The sequence below is a fragment of the Phoenix dactylifera genome, chromosome 4 (assembly GCF_009389715.1).
Source record: "Phoenix dactylifera cultivar Barhee BC4 chromosome 4, palm_55x_up_171113_PBpolish2nd_filt_p, whole genome shotgun sequence".
In the NCBI taxonomy this organism is placed as follows: domain Eukaryota; kingdom Viridiplantae; phylum Streptophyta; class Magnoliopsida; order Arecales; family Arecaceae; genus Phoenix; species Phoenix dactylifera.
The window spans coordinates 29,668,828-29,689,167 of record NC_052395.1 but is presented as its reverse complement, the minus strand read 5'-3'; the positions used below and the strand labels follow the sequence as shown (position 1 = coordinate 29,689,167).

Genomic DNA, 20,340 nt, shown 5'->3' with positions numbered 1-20,340 from the left:
ACAAAGCTAGAAAAATGTGTATCGTTACTGGTAAGCAATATTTTTAAAAACTATGTATCAATTTACGTAGACGTATGTATTGGCTTTCAAGATGATTAATTTACTTAGTATGTATCACCTGACCATATATTGTGTAATAGTAAAAAACATGTTCTGAAAACTATGTATCAATTTACATAAAGATGTATATTGGATCACTGCTACAAGTGTATCAAATAAGCTTGCAACATGTATCAAAAAGTTGATGAGTGTATATCATAAGCTGTCTATCAGTACTAATGAGCATTACATTCTGAAAAAATGTATCAATTTACTAGAGGTGTATATTGACTTACGGGATAATTAATTTGCTTGATGTGTATCATCTGACTATATAGTGTGTATGAGTAAAAAATATGTTCTGAAAAATGTGTAACATTTATCTAGAGGTGTGTATTAGATCACTGATAGGTGCGTATCAGATAAGTTTGCAATTGTATCAAGAATGCGACGAGTGTATATCACATACCATGTAGTGTGTATTGATAAATATAATGTTTTGAAAAATATATATTAATTTGCTTGGATATGTATATTTGGTTGCTAGATAGTTATTTTACTAAGTGTGTACCACCTGATTGTGTACTGTTTACCAGCAAACACTATATTCTAAAAACTGTGGATCAAGTTACCTAGATGCATGTATTGACTTGCTAAATAACTAATTTATTTGGTGTATATTACTTGACCATGTAGCATGTATTGCGATTTCCATTTTTTTTTGTTTTTTTAATTACGAAACTAATGACTCCAATAGTAAAAGAGATCCATAACTTTTGGGTTTTTTTTAATTAAAGATGAGCACTCGAAAAAATGTTGCAAAATAGGAATCCGCCATTTTTTTTTTTTTTTGGGTACTAGACCCATATGATTTTTGTTCTCCATGTATAAGCCAAAAAAAACACCAAATGAGAGTCATCAAGATTCCAAGAACAATAATAAACTAAGCAATGCATCATTCTGTAACCTTAGGAAACTCAGCAATCGGATCCATTAAGCTCAACTATAAATCCGCACTGTAATTTGTGAAAGTGTAAACCCCGTTTTGGACTTCAGGAGAGGAGCAAAATTGGTATTTTCGTCCGATATTAATATCTGGCCGCCGTGGCCGACTGGCAGTAAAAAACCGGGCTTGCACCTTCTGCGGGGAGGTCGTGGGGAAACGCAGCGGAAAACGCGTTTCCATCTTAAAGCCAAAAGGCCGTTCCTTCCCACGCGCCTCTCACTCCGGACAGCGGTGAAACATCTGTAGCCGGACGCGGTTCCTTCACGCGCAAGTCTCGAGCAATTCTCGTATCACTTTGAATAGTATCCAGAGACTCAAAAATGAACCCGCAAAAGTTACCCTACCACAGCTGGCCGTGATCCCGTGAGCGGGTTTCTCACCTATGCCGACTCTAAAATATCTGCATATATATATATAATTTATTTTTTTTTTTCCAAGACCCACATCAGCTCGAATTCGGATTGCTTAGCCCTACATAGTCTCCTCCTCGCCGCCCTCAGTCGTCCCCTCTCTGTCTCACTCGCTCTCCTTCGCGCTGAGCGGGTGAGGTCAGCCCACCTCTCGCCCTCGATCTAAAGTAAGTCTCCCTCCCTCCCCCCTCCCTCCCTCCCCCCTCCCTCTCTCCAGTAGAGTAGTGCTTCTCTTCTTTTGTTGGGAAATCTGAAATGATTTCTGCTGCCCTTTGAAGCCTTGGGGTTTTGGTTTTCTTTTCCACAAAGAGAAAATCTAGGGTTTTGGTCACAAGGAAGTAATTTTTCTTGGTTCACCGTAGTTACTGTGCCCGTCCACGAGGTTTTATGGTATCTCGAAAGCTAAACCCTAAATCTTTAGTTCCGTACAGTTTCCTGAAGGATAGGCTGTGGAAATTTCTATAATACTATGATTCAATGCGAAGGAGGTTTCTTACTTTCACTAGGTGTTATAAAGAAGGGGGAAGAGCGGGGATTTTTCAGCTGCACGTTGATAGCTATTTTTGTCGCCAAGCATACAAGACGTTACTGAGTAGAATCCTAAATAGAAACAAACCAGGATAATAATATCAAAATTTCAAATTTGTAACTCGACTAATCAGGTGTGGCTGTCATATAAAGATCAGTTCTTGATGGGTTTTCAGTCCAGCCATCTTGGCTGATCAAAATTTCGAATTTTCGTTCCAGCTAACTTGCCTTCACAGACACATAGTGGTAGGTTAAAACTGGTTTTGTGATGTCGTCAAAGATAAATAATTTTGCACTTTAATGTGTGAAGCTGATGAGATATGATTTGCTGCATTTAAAGCTTAAGGATGGATAATTTTTGCAATTTATAGCAAAAGATCGCAGGTGAAGAGTTTGATGCATTTGGTATCTATAATTTAGAAGATAAAAACAATAGGATTTTCTTGGTCCTGGTTAGTCTTCTTACCAGCTTCATGATATATTTCAGGTTTTTGTTCTTGGGTTTGCTGTTCTACTTGTCTGTGTGCTATCTGATTGAGTTGAGAAGCAGATTCAGCTGTTTGCCAAGATTTCTTGGCATCAATCTTCTGAGTAGACGAGAATATTTGAAATTTGATTTTGATCATGGTCTCTGAAGGCGACTTGATTACTATACAAAATGCACCTCTTCAATTCTTTCACCTGACAGAAATGCCTGGTGCTGAAAAACTGTCACTGAAGAAGAAGTTTAAGACCGAACTTGTCCAAGTGAGATCCGCAATTGAAAATGTCATAGTAGATTGTGAGAAAAGATTGTCTCAGAAACATTCTGCTGTCGTGGAAGACCATGTAGATGTCCTTGAAAATGGTGGTTCTGGTAACACTGTTGAATCTGTTCATTCCTTTTCTGATTCCGACAGCCAGCTGTTCTTGACCAGTGAGAATGATCAGGCTTCGATTAACAAGAAAAGGAAAACACCTGAAATAAACACAAATCAAAATGATACTGATAATTGTTCTAATAATGAAGAGATCATGCTCACTGAGAAGTCTGAACCAGCATCCATTGTGACTGGTGGTTATAAAGGAAATACCCGGGGAAAGGTGGACAGTCAAACTGGAAAAGGTGAGAAAATGGATATTACGAAGATGAGGGAGTGTGCTAGTATCCTGAGGAAACTAATGAATCATCCTTTTGGCTGGGTCTTCAAGCAACCTGTAGATCCGGTGAAGTTAAACATCCCAGATTATTTTGCAATTATCTCCAAACCAATGGACTTAGGCACTGTAAAACATAAACTTGCAAGCAAGCAGTACTCGAGCATTCATCAGTTTGCAGCAGATGTAAAACTTACATTCTCCAACGCAATGCATTATAATCCTCCTGGAAATGATGTCCATATCATGGCCAAGGAATTAAATAACATTTTCAATACAAGATGGAAAACATTGGAGGGAAAATGCAGAAAGGAAAGCTCAACATCTTTGCAGCAGTCAGTAAGGAACTTGCAGACACCAGCTCTTGCCTCAAGGCAAGTGGGTCAGGGAAAACCTGTCTGTCGCGCAGATTCATTGCCCGGAAGGTGCTTAACATCAGCTGACAAACTGAAGCTGAGAGAAGAGTTAGCAAATATGCCAGTAAGAAAAATGTCACCACAGTTGCTTGATTTTCTTCAGAAGAAAACTTGTTTACTTGGCAAAATTGAAGACATAATCAAGGTGGACATTGGTATATTTGATGAGGAGACTCTGTGGGAATTGCAACAGATCATAAGGAGTTCTGTGGATGTAAGACCTATTGAGGTAAGTAGTATGGGTAGAAGTATTATGCTGTTGTAACTTGCAATCATGTTCTTGATGAAGGAGACCATTTTATTTCCCCTTCGTCTTTCTGATACTGAAATGTCATATTTTACAGTCTGAACAGGCAAAAAAAAGTGTCATGCGCCCTTTGCAGGACTCATGCAAAGGTCTGGATGTCATAATTTTCTTGACATTACCTGCCGCATAGCTTGTCTAAGGCCTAATTGACAAGATGTGATGTAGGTAATGGCGGAACCGGACTTAGATCTGATGGTGCCAATAGTAAAGCCCTTTTGAGCCTTTCAGCTTGTATGACATGCGCTAATATGGATAGCCACTGCAATTATCACAATGACTTTACTCAAGCTTCATCTAGTGGTCAGATCCCAACTTTTCTTAGTTTGGCCATTTCGTTGGCTTTTGATGCTTACATTTGTTTTATGTTTTGGGCCAGATGTGGATTCTGAAAGATCTTCAGATAGAGAGGGTCATTCATGCCATTCCATTGCGTATGATCCGGTATGTGTTGAGTATGCTTTCCTTGTAAATGTATCAGCCTATTGGGAAGATAAAGTCTTTAGATTATGTACAACATAAGAATCCATTTACAGTCCTTTCATTGATCTGAACTAGCAGGATTTTAGGAAGACTAAAATTGGAATGCAGAGGATTGATCCAAATTCTGATTCAGATGGTGAGCACTATTTCTATTTTCTAACATCTATGAGTACTAAGTTTATTTTAAAATCATCATTTTGTCATGCTATTTACTGGTTGATATGTTGGAATGAAATATCCAGGGGTTTCAGTTGTTGACAAAGATGTTGTCCAATCTGGTTCTCATCCTTCTAGTCCAGCTACCACTGCTACAAAAGGTTTTCCTTATTGGTTCTCTCTCTGCCTGTCTTTTAATCTTGATTCAATATCTTGAATAAGACATAATTATTAGTCATCTCCACTTGTACTCCAGCTACCACTGCTAGGTAAAGGTCTTCCTTATATAACGCTTTCTTAGTTTTCCTCCCTGTTCTTCTCTTTTCTTCTTCAAGAAGACATGATTGTTATTCAGATTTACTAGTTTTTGATTTTGTTGATCATTAGCTTGGGTAATTTTTCTAATTGATGGTGCTTGGGTGCTGTTTCATATCCAGGAGAGGCTGATCTTTGTGCAGGGCAGTTATCACCAACTAAAGCTCTCCGTGCTGCAATGCTGAAGAGCCGTTTTGCTGACACCATCCTGAAAGCACAACAGAAAACACTTCTGAGTCATGTATTCCTTTTCTGTTGATGCTTTCGTTGATTTTACTTTTTATTAAAGATTGATCTAAGCTGTTGAAGAGCTTGACAAATTTGTGATTTGCACTGACCTGTTTATCTTCTCATCACTTAGGGTGAGAAAGTAGACCCGGCAAAGTTGCAGCGAGAAAGAGAAAAGTTGGAAAAGAAGCAGCGGGATGGTAAATGATGTCTATGTGCCCTATGAATTCGAATACCTGGATATTCATGCAAAGTTGTTTCATTCATTAAAATTGTGGTTTTTTCCATTCTTGGAAAGCATGCTGGTAACCGTGACGATTAATATTGTGTGCTGTTAAAATCTGTTGTGCATACATTTATCTTACGCCATGTTATAATTAGAAAGAAGCGAAGGTATCAGCCTTCACTTTCTATATCGAGAGAAGATTTTGTAGCTTGCATTTTTACATAATTAATAGATTAGAGAATGTAAAATTAGTAATATAAAATAACTATTTTATTTTTTTGGAAATTATGCGATTATTATCAAGATGATTAGTGATTATGCCTATAGAAGGTGTTTTTATGGAGATAGTTTATAATTACAATTAACTTTTATGCATGTTTTTCAATATGAGTCCTTCCTTTCGTTCCATGTCAAGGGCTAATTACTTATCAAAGCAAACACACACACACACACACACCCACACGCACAAAAACTCTTCCTTACAACATTCGACTCTAAAATTCCAGCCTTTTCTTGTCACTGGAGCATCTTCTATTATTGCATGTACTAGTGACATTTTTTATGCGGTCAACTTCCGAGCTCCATGAAAGATCTTTCTCCAGTGCACTACTTCCAAGGTCTGTTGTTGATAGATTTGTTGCTCGTCCATTTTGTTACTCATCTATGGTGCACAGATTATGTTGTTTCACCCTTTCTGTTACTCAGCTTTTTGAGTTCATTCACCCTTTTTGTTATTGATTAATATTAGTCCTCTAGACATGAGATCACACCACTCTGGAAGTGTTTTCCTTCGATCACTGTCCTCTAGTTCTGCTAGAAAGGCCTTTATCTGTCTTTGCAATTTCACTAAATGATACGCAAAATTGTGGAATTAATCATTGTGGTGTATTTGCAGAGACTCATTTTGATCCCATTATCATCAAATATTCTATATTTGTTTTATTCCGGGCTGGCTCGTTATTACGCATTAAGCCTTTATCTGCCTTGCTTTTCTTCCATAAGTAACAAAGAGATATGCTGTTTTATATCATCGAATTGCATTGTATATACACATTCAGCATTGTCCAGTCAAAAGAACAAGCTGTTTTATCAAATATAATGCCAAGGATTTTGCATTGAGAGTGGCAAATATTGCAGGGCATACTAAAAACACTAGTATTGAGATACTTGTATCTCTTAAATTTTAATGTCAAATGTAAAACATTTGAGAGTTGCCTTTCCTATATTCAGAGCACATCTACCTCAGATTGAAATGTACTCTTTTAGTCCTAGTGACCTGTAGTACGCAGGAATAATGGAGAACATGTGTATCAGTGGTTACCCTTGCTAGGATTGATAGCTAAATGACAATTTTTAAACCCAACCCCATATAGTTGTAACAAGTCTTGATAGTTGGAAGTTCTGTATAGTTTTGTGCTTGTAGATGATTGGCGTATGAAAAACTCCATACTCTTGATATCAGTTCCGGAATTAACTTTCTGCTTTTAATTTTTTTTCCTTGGAGCAGAAAAGGCAAGGATTGAGGCCGAAGTCAAGGCTGCTGAAGCAGCTGCACGAATGAAGGCAGAAGCTGAGATGAAAATGCAAAGGGAGAGGGAAAGAGAAGCAGCTCGCCTGGCACTGCAAAAGGTCTTGTTACATATTAATTTCGTAAATGTAGCTAACTGATTTCTGTTTTTATTTCTTCTTCTTCTTCTTCTTCCAGATTCTGAGTCCTCAAACTGATATGATTGTATATTTTGTGTTCTTTTTTCTTCTTCTTCTTCCAGATTTTGAGTCCTCAAACTGATATTGTTGTATATTTTGTGTTCTTTTTTGTTGACAGATGGAAAAGACTGTTGATGTTGACAATAGCCATTTAGTGAAAGATCTTGAAAACTTCGGATATCCACAGCCAGGGCACAACCTTGACATGCCTGATGAAATGGTTGTTAATTTTATGGACGGGTTTGAGGTGCAGTCTGGTCTTGCTCATCCGTTGGAGCAGTTGGGTTTGTTCATGAAGAACGAAGATATGGATGAGGAAGTTGATAACTGGATCTCGGCCACCGACAATGGTGACGTGGAAGAGGGGGAGATAGGTTGTTCGTAATCTTATCACATGTCCTTCTGTAACGTTGCCCTATATCAACATTGGGGTGATAGGTGATAGTAGTTCTGTTGTTCTGTTTCAAGAGGGAAAGCGAGGAAGAACTTCAGTGTGATTTCTTTTTTTCATTCTACACTGGCTTGTGATTCTCCATCACTGGCAGCTGATGATGTGAGATGCACAATTTGATATTGGGAAATTTTGCAGCCGGATCCTAAATTATTGAAAGAGAAAAGAATGAATAAAGAAATATGTGATCTTGTGGCACCCTGTTCAAAGGACAAAAAGAAGTCTTGTTCCCGCGGTTCATTGTTCAAAACTAACTGGGATTTTTCACCGAAGCAGTCTTTTAGCCCGAATGGTTGCTGCCAGTCTCTCTGACAGTCGTGGTGGTACTCTGGAGATTTTAAAGTTAATGTAATTTCCGTGCTGTTTGAGATAATTGTGATGCAACCTGTGGAGGCTTTAGCCTTTATGTTAGCTAGTTTTCAATTTTCATCGAGGCTTTTAAACCGTGTTCTTGATTTTTTTTTTTTTTTTTTAAATTTCATCTCATATATGTGGACATTTTACACTTTATTATAATGGTTATATTACGATTTATTTTTTTTTTTGTGCAAATAAGTAGCAGAAATATGAGATCTATCTGAATAATGTTATCAGCAAACTAAATTTTATCTTACCTATTTACTGCATCAGCAGACTAGTTTTTATTCTGGCTTTGCTCGCACTGAAACTGAAACTTTTATGGTGCCATGCAAATAAACTGAAGCAGCGGTCCCATTGCTTTAGCAAGATGACAATTGCTACTGGCTCAATCCATTCTGTTTTCCCCCCTTTTGGTGTTCAATCCAATCTTCAAATCTTCTTTGGTTTACAGATAAATCTCCATAAACACAATATTTGTTAAGCTTTAGTTGCATTTAAACAATCAAACAATTAACTTGATTATTTGACAAAAAGCTCCAATGATGAGCGTTACTTTCTTGAAATTTCAGAAGGGAAAATGCTTAATGTACCTCCGACGTGGCTTTTCCTAAGCTACCATGTTAGCTTCATCAACAACATTCCCCATTAATGGTGCACAGAAACCCACTTTGGCACCCGTTCATACATGCAAAGCACTACTCTTTCGGAAAAATATAAAACAACTCTAGTTTTAATTAATAATAAAAATATTAAGCATGAAAGGAATTAACAGTTTTATCGAATAAATGAAGAATAAGCTTTAATAGAGTTAGTGAAATAAAAATATTTGAAAACAAAGGAGGGCCTCTGGTTCCTTACGAATGAATAAAATATATGTACTTGTAAAGGCTGTAGATTGGCACTCTACTATGACACTTATACATAATTTGATTCTATCCTTATTTCTAAAATCAGATATTATTGTATAAACTATGAACTCATTTACATAGTTGAATCACTAATGGTTGTTATTTTAACTAGCTCAACAAATGTCATTGTTAAACAATATTTCTTACTGTAGCAACCAACTTAAATATCCATTATATATATTGATTATGTTCCTCTCTCCACAAGAGAGGGTATTTACTCCTCTTAGTTTCAAAAATAATAAAGAAGTATTCAAATTGAAAATCTACACCGTTATTCATAACCTATAACATTATAAATATCTAAAAATCAAAGATCAAATATTTTGATAATATGTAACCTATATATATTATGTGGACACAAAAAGAAACGATTTTTGTGTTTGAGTTGAAAATCTATTTTATTAGCTATAACCTAATATATGTTGAGAATCAATAGATTTTAATACTTAAATCATAGCAAAACATAATCTTATAGCTTTTTAACATTCAATTTTGTATTCATATGATATGTACATTACAAACTGCTAGAATATATGATTTTTAGCTTTTACATATTTTTAGTGGTATAGAAGGTAATTGACGGTGTGGATTTTTGATTTGGATGCAGAATTATTCATCCTGGATTTGAGAGATAAAGATACTCTTTCATATGAAGAGAAGCAATACTTTGCTCTTCTTGATAGTAGAGGGCCTTTGCTCAATTTAGATTCAAAAAATCAACAACAAACATTCAAATCAAAGAACTATACTATTGATTATGATATATATTGTTAAATATATCTAGAAAACGAAAAGTTATATTTTGATGCTCTCAAGCCTATAATTAAGTAGGTAAAAAAAAAATAGATAGTTAAAATGACATAAGATCATATTTTGTTATGACCTAAGTGTTAAAATCTATTAATTTTTAATTTATACATATTTTAATAGATATAGGTTATGATTAATGATGTGAATCTTTGATTTGAATATTCGATTATTGATTTTGGATTTAAAAAAAGTAGGTACCTTCTTATCTCTAGAAGAGTATGGTCCATCCCATCCCATGTATAAACATGGATTTTGCTTCTTTCGTAGAAAGAGGGTATCAGCTATTTTTTTAATATCCAAAATTAATATATATATATATATAAAATATAAAAATAAGCGGATGCAGAGCTCGGTCATTTAATTTCACGCAAAAGTTTTTCCGGAAGGTATTTTTGTAGTTTAGGAGAAAAGGAAGGGCAGTTCAAATTAGGATCTTGCACCCTTCCATCATTTAATTTCGCATGGAAATGTTTCTGAAGGGCATTTGTGTAGTTTAGGAGAAAGCAAAGAGTATTTCTATGGTTGTCCCAGTGTGACACTCCCATCGCAAGGTAATTAAAGGAATTGCCAGGGACAAAAGCATTGATCGGACGGACGAGATCGCGTGGAGACGACCAGCTGGAGCCAACCCAAGGTGGGACTTTTTTTATAGACACGCTGAACAGCCGCACTCTTTTGCGTCCATCTCTGGAAAAATTGGTCCAACAGCAACGTCCACAATATTATATTTCAATACATTAATTAATAATAATAATATTTTAATAAAAATAATAATAATATTTTAATAAAAATAATAATAATATAATAATAATAATATTGATAGTACTAATATTATTCTAATAAAAATAATATATTTTAGTAAATATATTTTTTATTAATAATATTTTAGTAGATTAATGATGTTTAATAATATTAAGAGGGGCGCATATGGTTAAAAGAGGAGATAAGAGAAAAAAAAAAAATGCTGACTCCTAACTTTGATAAAAAGAAAAGAGAAAGATGGTTTCTTTTAAAATAAATATTTTTTTTTTGCACTCTCCTGCATCTCCTCCTACTCTTTATTAATCTTGTATACAGATAATAACAGAAAGAGAGAAATTACACCCATAGAGAATGCCGGACTGCGTTGAACGATTAATAATGTTTAATAATATCGAGAGTAACGCATAGTGTTAGAGGAGAAAAAGAGAAGAGAAACATAGTTTCTTTTAAAACAAATATCCATTTTTTGCGCTCCTGCTCCTCATTCTAGTCACTCTTCGTTGGTTGGAAGAAATTATACTCATAGGAGAGCCATGAGGAATAAAACAAGGATGCTTCAAGCTGGGGAAGAAAAGCAAGGAACTGATACGCAAAACTAACCGGCACAAAAGGCACTCCTTAGGCCTCATCAATCGAGGAAGGAAGCATTCCAATTGTTGAAAAAGCCTTCTTGCTATTGGGCGGGCTTTCATCGGTCTTTGGGATATTTGAGTACCGCACGAGCTAATTTCAGATTTGGAATCTCACTTCAAAAAAAGAAGTTGAGCAGCTCTGCATTCGGTATCAGATACAACAGCACAAATCCTCGTGCTTTAGTCCATCTGGCAACGCAACCAACTGTATATAAGTCGTTCTCTCGCCAAGTAAAAAAGATGCCCTATTGAGATGTAGATTTGCCATTGAGAGTGATATTAAACTCAATTAGCACTAGGTGAAAGCATAATTATTTTATGGTTTGACGTTTACATTGCTGGATTGGATGGCTTCAAAGGGAGCTATGTGGGATGCAAGTTTAGAGGATTACATTTTAATACATTACTTGAAAGTAATAACATTTTAGTAAAAATAGTAAATTAATATTATTATTAATATTGATGATACTGATAGTATTTTAGTAAAAATAATATATTTTAGCAATAATAATTTTTTTATTAAATAATATTTGTTAGAAGATTAGTAATGTTTAATAATATATTAATGCATTAATAAATGATAGTTTATTAAAAAACAAAATTTTTATTAATAAAATAAATATTTATATTAGTAAAATATATATTATTTTTAAATAACTATGTAATTAATAAAAATAATATTTTAAAGATGCTATATTTTCTCAATAAAAGATGTATCCTCTGGATCGCCGTGGGTTACATGCTAGTTGAGCATCCAAAATGAAGATTTACAATATTGGTCATCATTTCTATTATTAAAAATATCTTTAAAAAATAAAATTCATTTGCTTTGATGGTTTCTTAATCATCAAATAGGTATAAAAATGGATAGATAAAATCATATGATATCATATTTTGCAATGATCTAATTTTTCAATCTGCAAATATTTTAACATGTATAGAATATGATCAATAAGCTGGATTCATAATTTAAATTTATTATGTATTTCACTATATAAAAATGGAAATTGTTATTTTTTTATCTACTCGATGCATAGGCTAGAGACCACCAAACTATATATTTTTTATTTTTAAATATTTTTAATGATAGGAATCATAATCAATAGCGTGGATCTTCAATTTGAGTGCTTGATTTTGAGTTTAAAAGAAATAGATACCCTCTCTTATCGAAAGAAAGGTAAAATATAGTTGATTTAGAGATAGACTTTGTTCTCCAGAATAGAGAAAGTACCTATCAAAATTAGTAATAGGACGTCTAAATGGTTGATCAATGATCGGCGACGGGTGTAGTATCGATGTTGCCAGGGACCCATGGGTCGACGGTCTTCCTTTGCGGCTTTGGCCGACTACGGTTAGTGTTGAGGCTGGGGAGGGTCTTCGAGTCTGTGATCTCATGACTCCCGGAGTGGCTGGCTGGGATGAGACTCGGTTGGCCAGTTTCTTCGGGCAGTATTTGGCGGAGCGGGTTCGCTCACTCCCTCTACCTCAGAGTGGCGGACCTGATGTTCGTGTGTGGAGCTCCTCGACCAGGTCCCGGGTTAGGATGGGCGACCTTTCCCGTCTCCTTAGGCGAGGTAGTGAGCCTGGCCCGGATTGTGCCTGGATTTGGCGATTGGGGCTCCATCCGAGGGTAGCGTTGTTCCTCTGGAAGGTGGCCTGGGACCGTCTCCCTACGAGTGCTGTTCTCGGCGGTCGGGGTGTGAGGATCCCACTGGTGTGTGGGGCTTGTGGTGCGACCGAGACGGTGGACCACGCCCTATTTCGGTGCACATGGGCTAGGGCTACTTGGCGTCTGGCAGGGGTCCCACATGGGGTATGGCGTTGCAGGGATATGTTCCTACAGGCCATGCGTCAGGGATCGGGGTCCCCAGTGCTTCGTCAGGCGGCTATTCGAGCGAGCTGTCTTGCCTACCAGATTTGGCTGGCCAGGAACGCTCGCCTATTTGGTGAACGACGCATGTCACTGCGATTCGTGGTCGAGAGTGCTTGCGCTCGGGCGGCTGAGCTGTGTTTTACTAGTCCTGTTGGAGGGACCTTGACAGCTCGGGACATCTGGGGTTCCCACCCTGCCTCGGCAGTATCCCGTACGGTGTTTTTCACCTGGGAACCCCCACCCCCGAGTTTCCTTAAGGTCAACTTTGATGGGTCTGTTCTGGATGGTGGTTTGAGGGGAGGCGCGGGTTTTGTTATTCGGGATCCGTCTGCTAGGGTCGTGGCTGCTGGTGGCAGGCAGTTATTTGATACTTCGGTTCCAGGTGCGGAGCTGAGTGCAGCCTGGGCGGGCGTTCGCTATGCCCGATGCGTCCTACGGGCTAGGTCTATCATCCTGGAGGGCGACTCAGCCACCGTTATTGGTTGGATCCAGGGGGGTCCGAGGGGTGGCGGGTGTGACCATCCCCTGCTCCGGGACATCTGGGCCATGGCGAGGGATGGATGGGCTTTTCAGGCCACGCATATTTTCCGTGAAGGTAACGGTGCTGCGGATTGGGTAGCTGCGTTTGTAGCTTGTCACTCCGGAGACACCTTATGGCTTGGTGATGGGGAGTTGCCCTTGGCACTCCGAGGTATTTTATTTTTCGACTTTATTGGGTCTATCCGCTCTCGCCGGGTATGATCGACCCGCACTACCAAAAAAAAAAAAAAAAAAAAAAAGGTTGATCAATCCTATTTATCACGATCTATATTATTAAAATATTCACAAATTAATATATATTGATGATCCCTAACCGTATATAGTAAGTAATATCATGGGAAAACTTTAATTGTTGCAAAGATTTTTAATAATTTTTTTCTCAAGCTACCAAGGTGATAACATAGTTGGAACGAGGCTTTGCTTCTACCAGCGCGTTCCAGGTTCGAAATGCGTGGGCATCGAGCAAATGTTGGGGACCGCATGTCCTTCACTTGGACACGCTCGGTGGAAACGCTATCTGGTCCAGTTAGCACTGAGGTGGCGTTGGGGTAACGTACTCATACGTTGGGTGACCCACAGGTCGGAAATGGTATGAGCAAAATTTCTACTCGTATCGAACATTCTCTAATGGAAGGGGGGCAGTGGGGACTGCTAACTGCTAAGCGGGTGAGGTCCTACCCCCCTTGTGTATTATGTACAAAAAAAAAAAAAAATATTTTTTTTTCCAAAGAAAAATAAAATCCTCCAAGAAGTGAGGGCTTAGTGGTTTTTTTAACATTCCCAGCAGCGAGGAATGATGTGGGAGCGCAAGTTGGGTTCTGTCCCCTAGGTCCTCGCTCTCCGTATAAAAGGCATCGCGGCTCCCAATCCCTTCCGTCTCCTCCCCGTCGGGCGAAGAGAGTGACGAGGGAGGCGGCATCTCTTCTCGGCCCTCTCCAGGTGAGCTTCCGACTCCCTCCTTTATTTCGTTTCTTCCCAGTATTTCAGTTCTTTCCCTTGGATCGTAATGACTTTCCTTTGGAATCGGCGCCTGCTAATGCTCGATCTCTCGATACTCGATTTATACTGGGTTTTCGTCGAAAACACTTCCAATTTCAGAGGATCTGGCCTTTGCCTGGGTGTTTATTGTTACTATCTTTGAGGATTTGCTCATTTCTTCGATTGATTTGTTTTGGATAAGTTATTTTGAGGTGCCGTTACCCTTATCAAATTTTATTTCGAATTTCATACTTAGCTCTTATCTCTTTCCTTTAAGATCTTGTTGCACGTGTTAGATATTGGAATTTTGTAGAATCATTAATATGTCTGATCTTGATGCCACTTTAGATCCTTTGTAAGGGGACAGATTTTTTTTTTTGTTGTTATTATGTTGATGGAAACAGCTTCATTGTTTACACGGCATGTGCCAACTAAGTTATGCTCTGGTAGTCCACCCTAGCCATCGGGACCCTGTCTATAGAAAATATTTCAATGTTTCTGAAACTTGTTGAATGAACAGTTTTCAGCAAAAGATTACGAGATTTGCATGGATCTATGGTGGCAAGCTATCCACACTATTTAAATTTTGTCTTTATATTTTCTATAAGATATGGGAATGTGACAAATACTGATCATTGACTTAGATTATCCACCATGCGTTATAGATGCCATGGGAGCATTGAAGCTATTCACATGATCTTACTTGCCGTGTAATTGTTTTTGTTTATGTTACTAGGCATATGTTGGACTTTTGAAGCATTTAGTTCCCTTTTCCCGACTTGAATATGTTGGGGTCTCAACTATTACAATCATCACTGTCAATCGTTCTTTGTCATCAGGTAGTATTTAGAATTAGTTTGACAAATCCATCAGGAAAAAGAAATGTGGAAAAGTAAGAGAAAAATATACAAATCTTATTGCCTGTATGCTAAAGAGCAAGAACCATGCCAATGACAAGCAAGAAGTCAAAGATGTTTTTCAATGAAAAATCAGATACAATTTACAAATATTTGCAAATTGCGGCAGGAACTGAGCTAGAAGTTGTGGTTTAATATAAAGAACCAAATTTACCTGTAATTGTCTTGTAAAGCACAATAATCAACATGGTGTGTACTGCAATGTTCGTATTTTTTTTATTTTTCCACTTTCCAACCTTCATTACTGGCTCATATCAAGAGGCTATAGATATCAAGTTTTCTTCATCGCGTTTAGATTTTTCTTTGCTACAATGGTAGGTGGTAATTTATGTCATTATCAAGAACCTGGGAATGTCCACACTTCTCATTTAGAGATTTAAGAATAAAATCATTTAACAAAGATGGTTGTATAAAATAGATTCAAGGGTGGGGGAGGTCATCTTCATTCTAGTGATCCTAGGATTCATGCATATACTTTCCAGACCTATGTAAGGACTATGTTATTGGTTAAAGATATCTCTGTAGACTGAACACCGGCAGTATGGGATAACAGTGTGGTATATAAGACATGCGTCATGAATCCATTGAAAGACAGAAACTAACCTGATTCATGCACTAGCTAATGTGAGCATATACATATTACTGCGCTTGTAGATTTTGCTATCAAATATGCTGTTGTTTACAGATCATATCAACCAGAATGTACATTAATCCAAGAGTTTCTGGATATGTGAGTTTGAACATAAATGTTCATGGTTTTCACATCATGGTTAGAATTTATGGCCTACATCTTTCTGTATACAGCCTGTAAACAAGTAACCATACAAGATGTTGAATGAGTAGCTTGTCATGATTATCAACTTTATGAAGTATTGAAGATCAAAGATATAAGAAGCATGTTTGCAGCCAATCTAGGTGAAACATTAATGCAGTTCAAAATTATTCCTTTTTTGCATCAACTGTCATTAAAACATTTTTAGTATTTCTTTATCATTCAAGCTCAGTTGGCCAGCCCTAGAGATGTTCGGGATATTCTTTGTTCAGTATGGGCCTGTTTAGATGCTTTGCATCCACTATCTTTGGATATCTTACATCTTATGGAAAAATGAGAATAATGGAAGAGAGGCAAGAAGGCAGGAGAGGAGGAAGCTGCATTATTTGAGAATGTGGAGATTATTCAATCCCTAAATTTTAGGGATATGATAAATCATCTCTGAGAAGGAATACGTAAACCCAGAGATTTCTAGATTGGGAGGTAGTGGTGTATCATACAAAGATTGTTTCCTCTTCATGCCACTCTTCCGACCTTCTCACTTCCTGTTGGACAGTAAGTATTCGGGGAATAATGGATGAAAAGAATCAAAACAGGCCCGATGTTTTATTCAGAGCTTTGGAACAACGACTTCTTACAAAACTCGATAATCATTTTAAGTAGTAGAGGCAATCATAAGAAAATGGTAATTTAATATCTACAAGCAATTTCTCTTGGTAATTAATAGTTCAATTTTTTTCAGATATTCTGTTCTCGGTTCAGCAAATTAAATTGAGAACCCTGGAACAAAGAATCTCTATAAACATCATCCTCATTTTAAGCAGTAAAGACAAATATAAGAAAAGGTAATGCAGTAACTACATCAAGCAATCTCTCTTGGTATGTGAAAATAATTTTTACATGCATTGTTAGTTACATTTTGCTTTCTTCAATCCTTGTATTTGATGGACTTTAATATATATTCCTTGTACTATTAGCCTATGTTTTTTTGATTGTTGTTCATTTCTTGTAGGTCGGCTCTTTGGCATTCCAAAATGGCAGACGAACTGCATCCTCCATCTATAGTACAGAAGATACATGGGCAATCGTACTTGTTCTCTAGACTGTCACAGGCCAGGAACACCAGCATCCACTACTTTCCTGGCATTTATGTCAATGGGGGCCTGAAGAGCCCTTGGCTGAAATCATACCACAGCAATAATGGAGCCCTTGGTCTCTCGTCTCTCTCACCTCTTTCCCCCATCTCTGCTTTTGCCCCACAGGAGAAGGGTATTTCAGGATTTCTTACAGATTTTCTCATGGGAGGAGTTTCTGCTGCTGTCTCCAAAACAGCAGCTGCTCCAATCGAGCGGGTGAAACTCTTAATTCAGAACCAGGATGAGATGATTAAAACTGGCCGGCTCTCTGAACCCTACAAGGGAATTGGAGACTGTTTTGCCCGAACCATCAAAAATGAAGGCTTTGTTTCATTGTGGCGAGGAAATACTGCAAATGTTATCCGTTATTTTCCTACTCAGGTTAGCTTTTTTTCTTCCCTTATTTTCTTTTGCAATTGTTATTGGTCCTTTTTAATTATTGATTGATTGTTTTGTGTTACATGCCAGGCCCTGAACTTTGCTTTCAAGGATTATTTTAAGCGTATGTTTAACTTTAAGAAAGATAGAGATGGGTATTGGAAATGGTTTGCCGGTAACTTGTTATCTGGAGGTGCAGCTGGTGCTTCATCTCTCCTCTTTGTGTATTCTCTGGATTATGCTAGGACCCGTCTAGCCAATGATGCCAAGGCTGCAAAGAAGGGAGGTGAAAGGCAGTTCAATGGTCTGCTTGATGTTTACAGGAAAACCCTAAAATCTGATGGTGTTGCAGGGCTCTATCGGGGCTTCAACATCTCTTGTGTTGGTATCATTGTTTATCGTGGGCTTTACTTTGGAATGTATGATTCTTTAAAACCAGTGGTGCTGGTTGGCGCCTTGCAGGTTAGTAAAAGAAAGGATGCATTCAAGCATATTTATGTGCACACGCACCTAACACTATTCTTAACCCCTGTCAGCCTGCTTGTTACTAGTTATAGACAATGTTCCTGTGAATTATCCTCTATGCAGATTATCTAAATATTTAAGTTCACCCTTTTGTTGTAAAAATGATGTTACTATCGAAATGAAATGTTTGCTTTAGCAAAACTTAAAAAAAACACCCATTATCATCCAACAATTGTTTCTGCTCATAACCAAGCATGCAATGCATCTTTTCATTTGCGCATTCTTTTTTTGCACTCACACATAGTTAAAAAGCTTGGTTTTAAATCAATTCATTTTTATTCATGATATCAACACACCCATGTCCTAAATATTCTACAATAATTGTTTAAAGGAACTTGTTGTATTCTTGGTTCATGTTTAAATTTTATATATATATATATATATATATATATATATATATATATATATCCTTAATGACAAAACACTTAGTTTATAGTCTATCTGAAGCTAAGTTTTTTTTTATTTTAGTTTATTTGTTTTGGGGTGGCGGCACATAAACCTGGTGTGATCTGAGTCTACATGAATAACCTGATTGTGTTTCTCTGATTGAATCTGATGACTGATTGGTCTATACTTCTAATGCATGATAATTAGGATCAGTATCTGAAACAATTAGGTTGTGCCTTGTCAGTGTGTTAGGTGGGCCAACATGGCCATTTTACGAACTTGGTCTTGGTTGTACACCTCAACCAGACCAAATATGGAACAAAATCAGATTTTTATGTGAGCCAAACTAATCCTTTTCTTTTGCCTTCTCTCTTTTTCTTTCATGGTGGGATTTTGTGGGCATCACTTCAAGTGGCAAAAATCGCATCATTATGAAACTTGTCAGATTATTTGCAGGTTGGGCCTACCAACATCCGGTAGCCTGGCCTGGGATTCAAAGCTGGACTTGCACTTTGATTGGTTTATTATTTTTGTTGGTTTTAGCCATCGTGATGTGGGTTGCTTGTGCCATTTGCACATCTTCTGAGCAATAGGTTTCTCCGATCTGCATGTGCATCGATTTTCATGAATGCAGAGATGACATTATTAGTTATTTGTTGGACTTGGTGACTTGTTGCAGGATAATTTCTTTGCCAGTTTCTTGCTTGGATGGGGAATCACTATTGGTGCTGGTCTTGCCTCCTACCCTATCGACACTGTTCGCAGAAGGATGATGATGACATCTGGGGAGGCTGTCAAGTACCGTAGCTCATTAGATGCATTCTCACAAATCTTGAAAAATGAGGGAGCTAAATCCCTGTTCAAGGGTGCTGGTGCGAATATCTTGCGTGCAGTGGCTGGTGCTGGTGTTCTGGCAGGTTATGACAAGCTGCAGGTCCTGGTCTTTGGAAAGAAGTATGGGTCTGGTGGTGGTGGCTAATTCCATTTCTCGAGTTGCAGATGTCTAGAGTTCGATGATGAAGAACAAGACTACAAGAGTATTAGGTGTCTGTGCTTCCTTTCTGATTCTAGTTTAAAGTAATGTTGACGGATGAACACCCCTTTATGGACTCCTGGAGATGCATGAATTATGGACTGTGTTGCTTGTTCTGCCTCTTCTTTGGTTAAAAGAGGGAATTAAAATGTATTATTGCGTAATTATGTATATGATCTTGTCAATCTTGTATGTTGAATTGTCCAGAACATGATTGCGTCATTTTAAATTGGAGTGTTTTCTTCTTGATGTGGTTCTTCGTGGCATCTGGTTTGTTTCTGCTTTAGTTTCATGATTGTATTAAAGATGTGTTTCTATTTGATGGTTCTGGAAATAAATGTCCCCTGTGGAACCGCTTTTAGATGAGGAGAAAAATAATAAAATGGTTCAGTCGTATGGTCGGAGTCTTGTGCATGACTTTTGGCACGTTGGTCTGTTTTGCTGTGCTAAACCACTTAACGTTGGCCTGTTCTTGACATAAATGATTATTCCATGACTAATGATGTCAGGCACCCGGTTTCAAAGCAGCCAGTTTCAGCTCCAGTTTTGGTTGAAGACTATGACATTAAAAGTCGATTACAATTAGGAAAAATTAATTAACGTAGCGAGGTAAGAAAATATGTGTTCGTTTGTATCATGTTGAAACTGTTATTTGTCATTTTAGTGTTTGATGGTTATCTAACATGCTGTGATTATGATTTTTATGTAATATATATTTTGAATGGGGATTTTTATGTATTATTATTTGTTGATGATTGAGCTTATACAAAACAGTTAAGGCTCTTCCAATTTCTTCTAGAATGTAATGTTGCCCTAGTATCAAATGTTCAAAAAATTCAAAAAATTAAGAAAAAATTCTTTCTTATAATTCTTGAAGAAGGAAAAAGCGTATGTACAATTTATTTGGTTTGTTAAGGTTGGTT

General features: G+C 37.4%; 2 protein-coding genes across 5 annotated transcripts; both read left to right on the top strand.

Annotated features, from left to right (window-relative positions):
- The first annotated feature begins 1,476 nt into the window (after positions 1–1,476).
- LOC103707184 (transcription factor GTE12-like) lies at positions 1,477–7,940 on the top strand. Its single transcript, XM_039126066.1, has 11 exons — positions 1,477–1,622; positions 2,471–3,765; positions 3,881–3,932; positions 4,009–4,143; positions 4,220–4,284; positions 4,402–4,459; positions 4,566–4,640; positions 4,917–5,035; positions 5,156–5,222; positions 6,756–6,877; positions 7,074–7,940. Exons 2-11 carry the CDS (start codon positions 2,608–2,610, stop codon positions 7,338–7,340), a joined length of 2,118 nt encoding a protein of 705 aa, XP_038981994.1. The 5' UTR covers positions 1,477–1,622; positions 2,471–2,607; the 3' UTR covers positions 7,341–7,940.
- Positions 7,941–14,072: 6,132 nt separating this feature from the next.
- On the top strand, positions 14,073–19,666 carry LOC103707185 (ADP,ATP carrier protein 1, mitochondrial-like). Of its 4 annotated transcripts, XM_039126064.1 has the most exons (6): positions 14,075–14,230; positions 15,991–16,101; positions 16,701–16,803; positions 16,971–17,475; positions 17,563–17,934; positions 19,064–19,666. In XM_039126064.1, the coding sequence occupies exons 2-6, from the start codon at positions 16,083–16,085 to the stop codon at positions 19,361–19,363; spliced, it is 1,299 nt and encodes a 432-aa protein (XP_038981992.1). In that variant the 5' UTR covers positions 14,075–14,230; positions 15,991–16,082; the 3' UTR covers positions 19,364–19,666. The 4 variants fall into 4 exon arrangements, with proteins under 4 accessions (XP_008789809.2, XP_038981992.1, XP_038981993.1 ...); XM_039126065.1 differs by lacking the exon at positions 15,991–16,101 and having other exon boundaries at positions 14,076–14,230; positions 16,701–16,837; XM_008791588.3 differs by lacking the exon at positions 15,991–16,101 and having other exon boundaries at positions 14,077–14,230.
- The last annotated feature ends 674 nt before the right edge of the window (positions 19,667–20,340 follow it).

What these genes read in the sequence shown, in the direction of transcription:
- LOC103707184 (XM_039126066.1), top strand. Translation starts at nt 2,608, where the DNA reads ATGGTCTCTGAAGGCGACTTGATTACTATACAAAATGCACCTCTTCAA. An exon ending in TGGATGTAAGACCTATTGAG is followed by an intron (nt 3,766 to 3,880) that starts GTAAGTAGTATG and finishes CATATTTTACAG; the next exon opens with TCTGAACAGGCAAAAAAAAG. An exon ending in ATTCCATTGCGTATGATCCG is followed by an intron (nt 4,285 to 4,401) that starts GTATGTGTTGAG and finishes CTGAACTAGCAG; the next exon opens with GATTTTAGGAAGACTAAAAT.
- LOC103707185 (XM_039126064.1), top strand. An exon ending in TCCGTTATTTTCCTACTCAG is followed by an intron (nt 17,476 to 17,562) that starts GTTAGCTTTTTT and finishes GTTACATGCCAG; the next exon opens with GCCCTGAACTTTGCTTTCAA. An exon ending in TGCTGGTTGGCGCCTTGCAG is followed by an intron (nt 17,935 to 19,063) that starts GTTAGTAAAAGA and finishes GACTTGTTGCAG; the next exon opens with GATAATTTCTTTGCCAGTTT.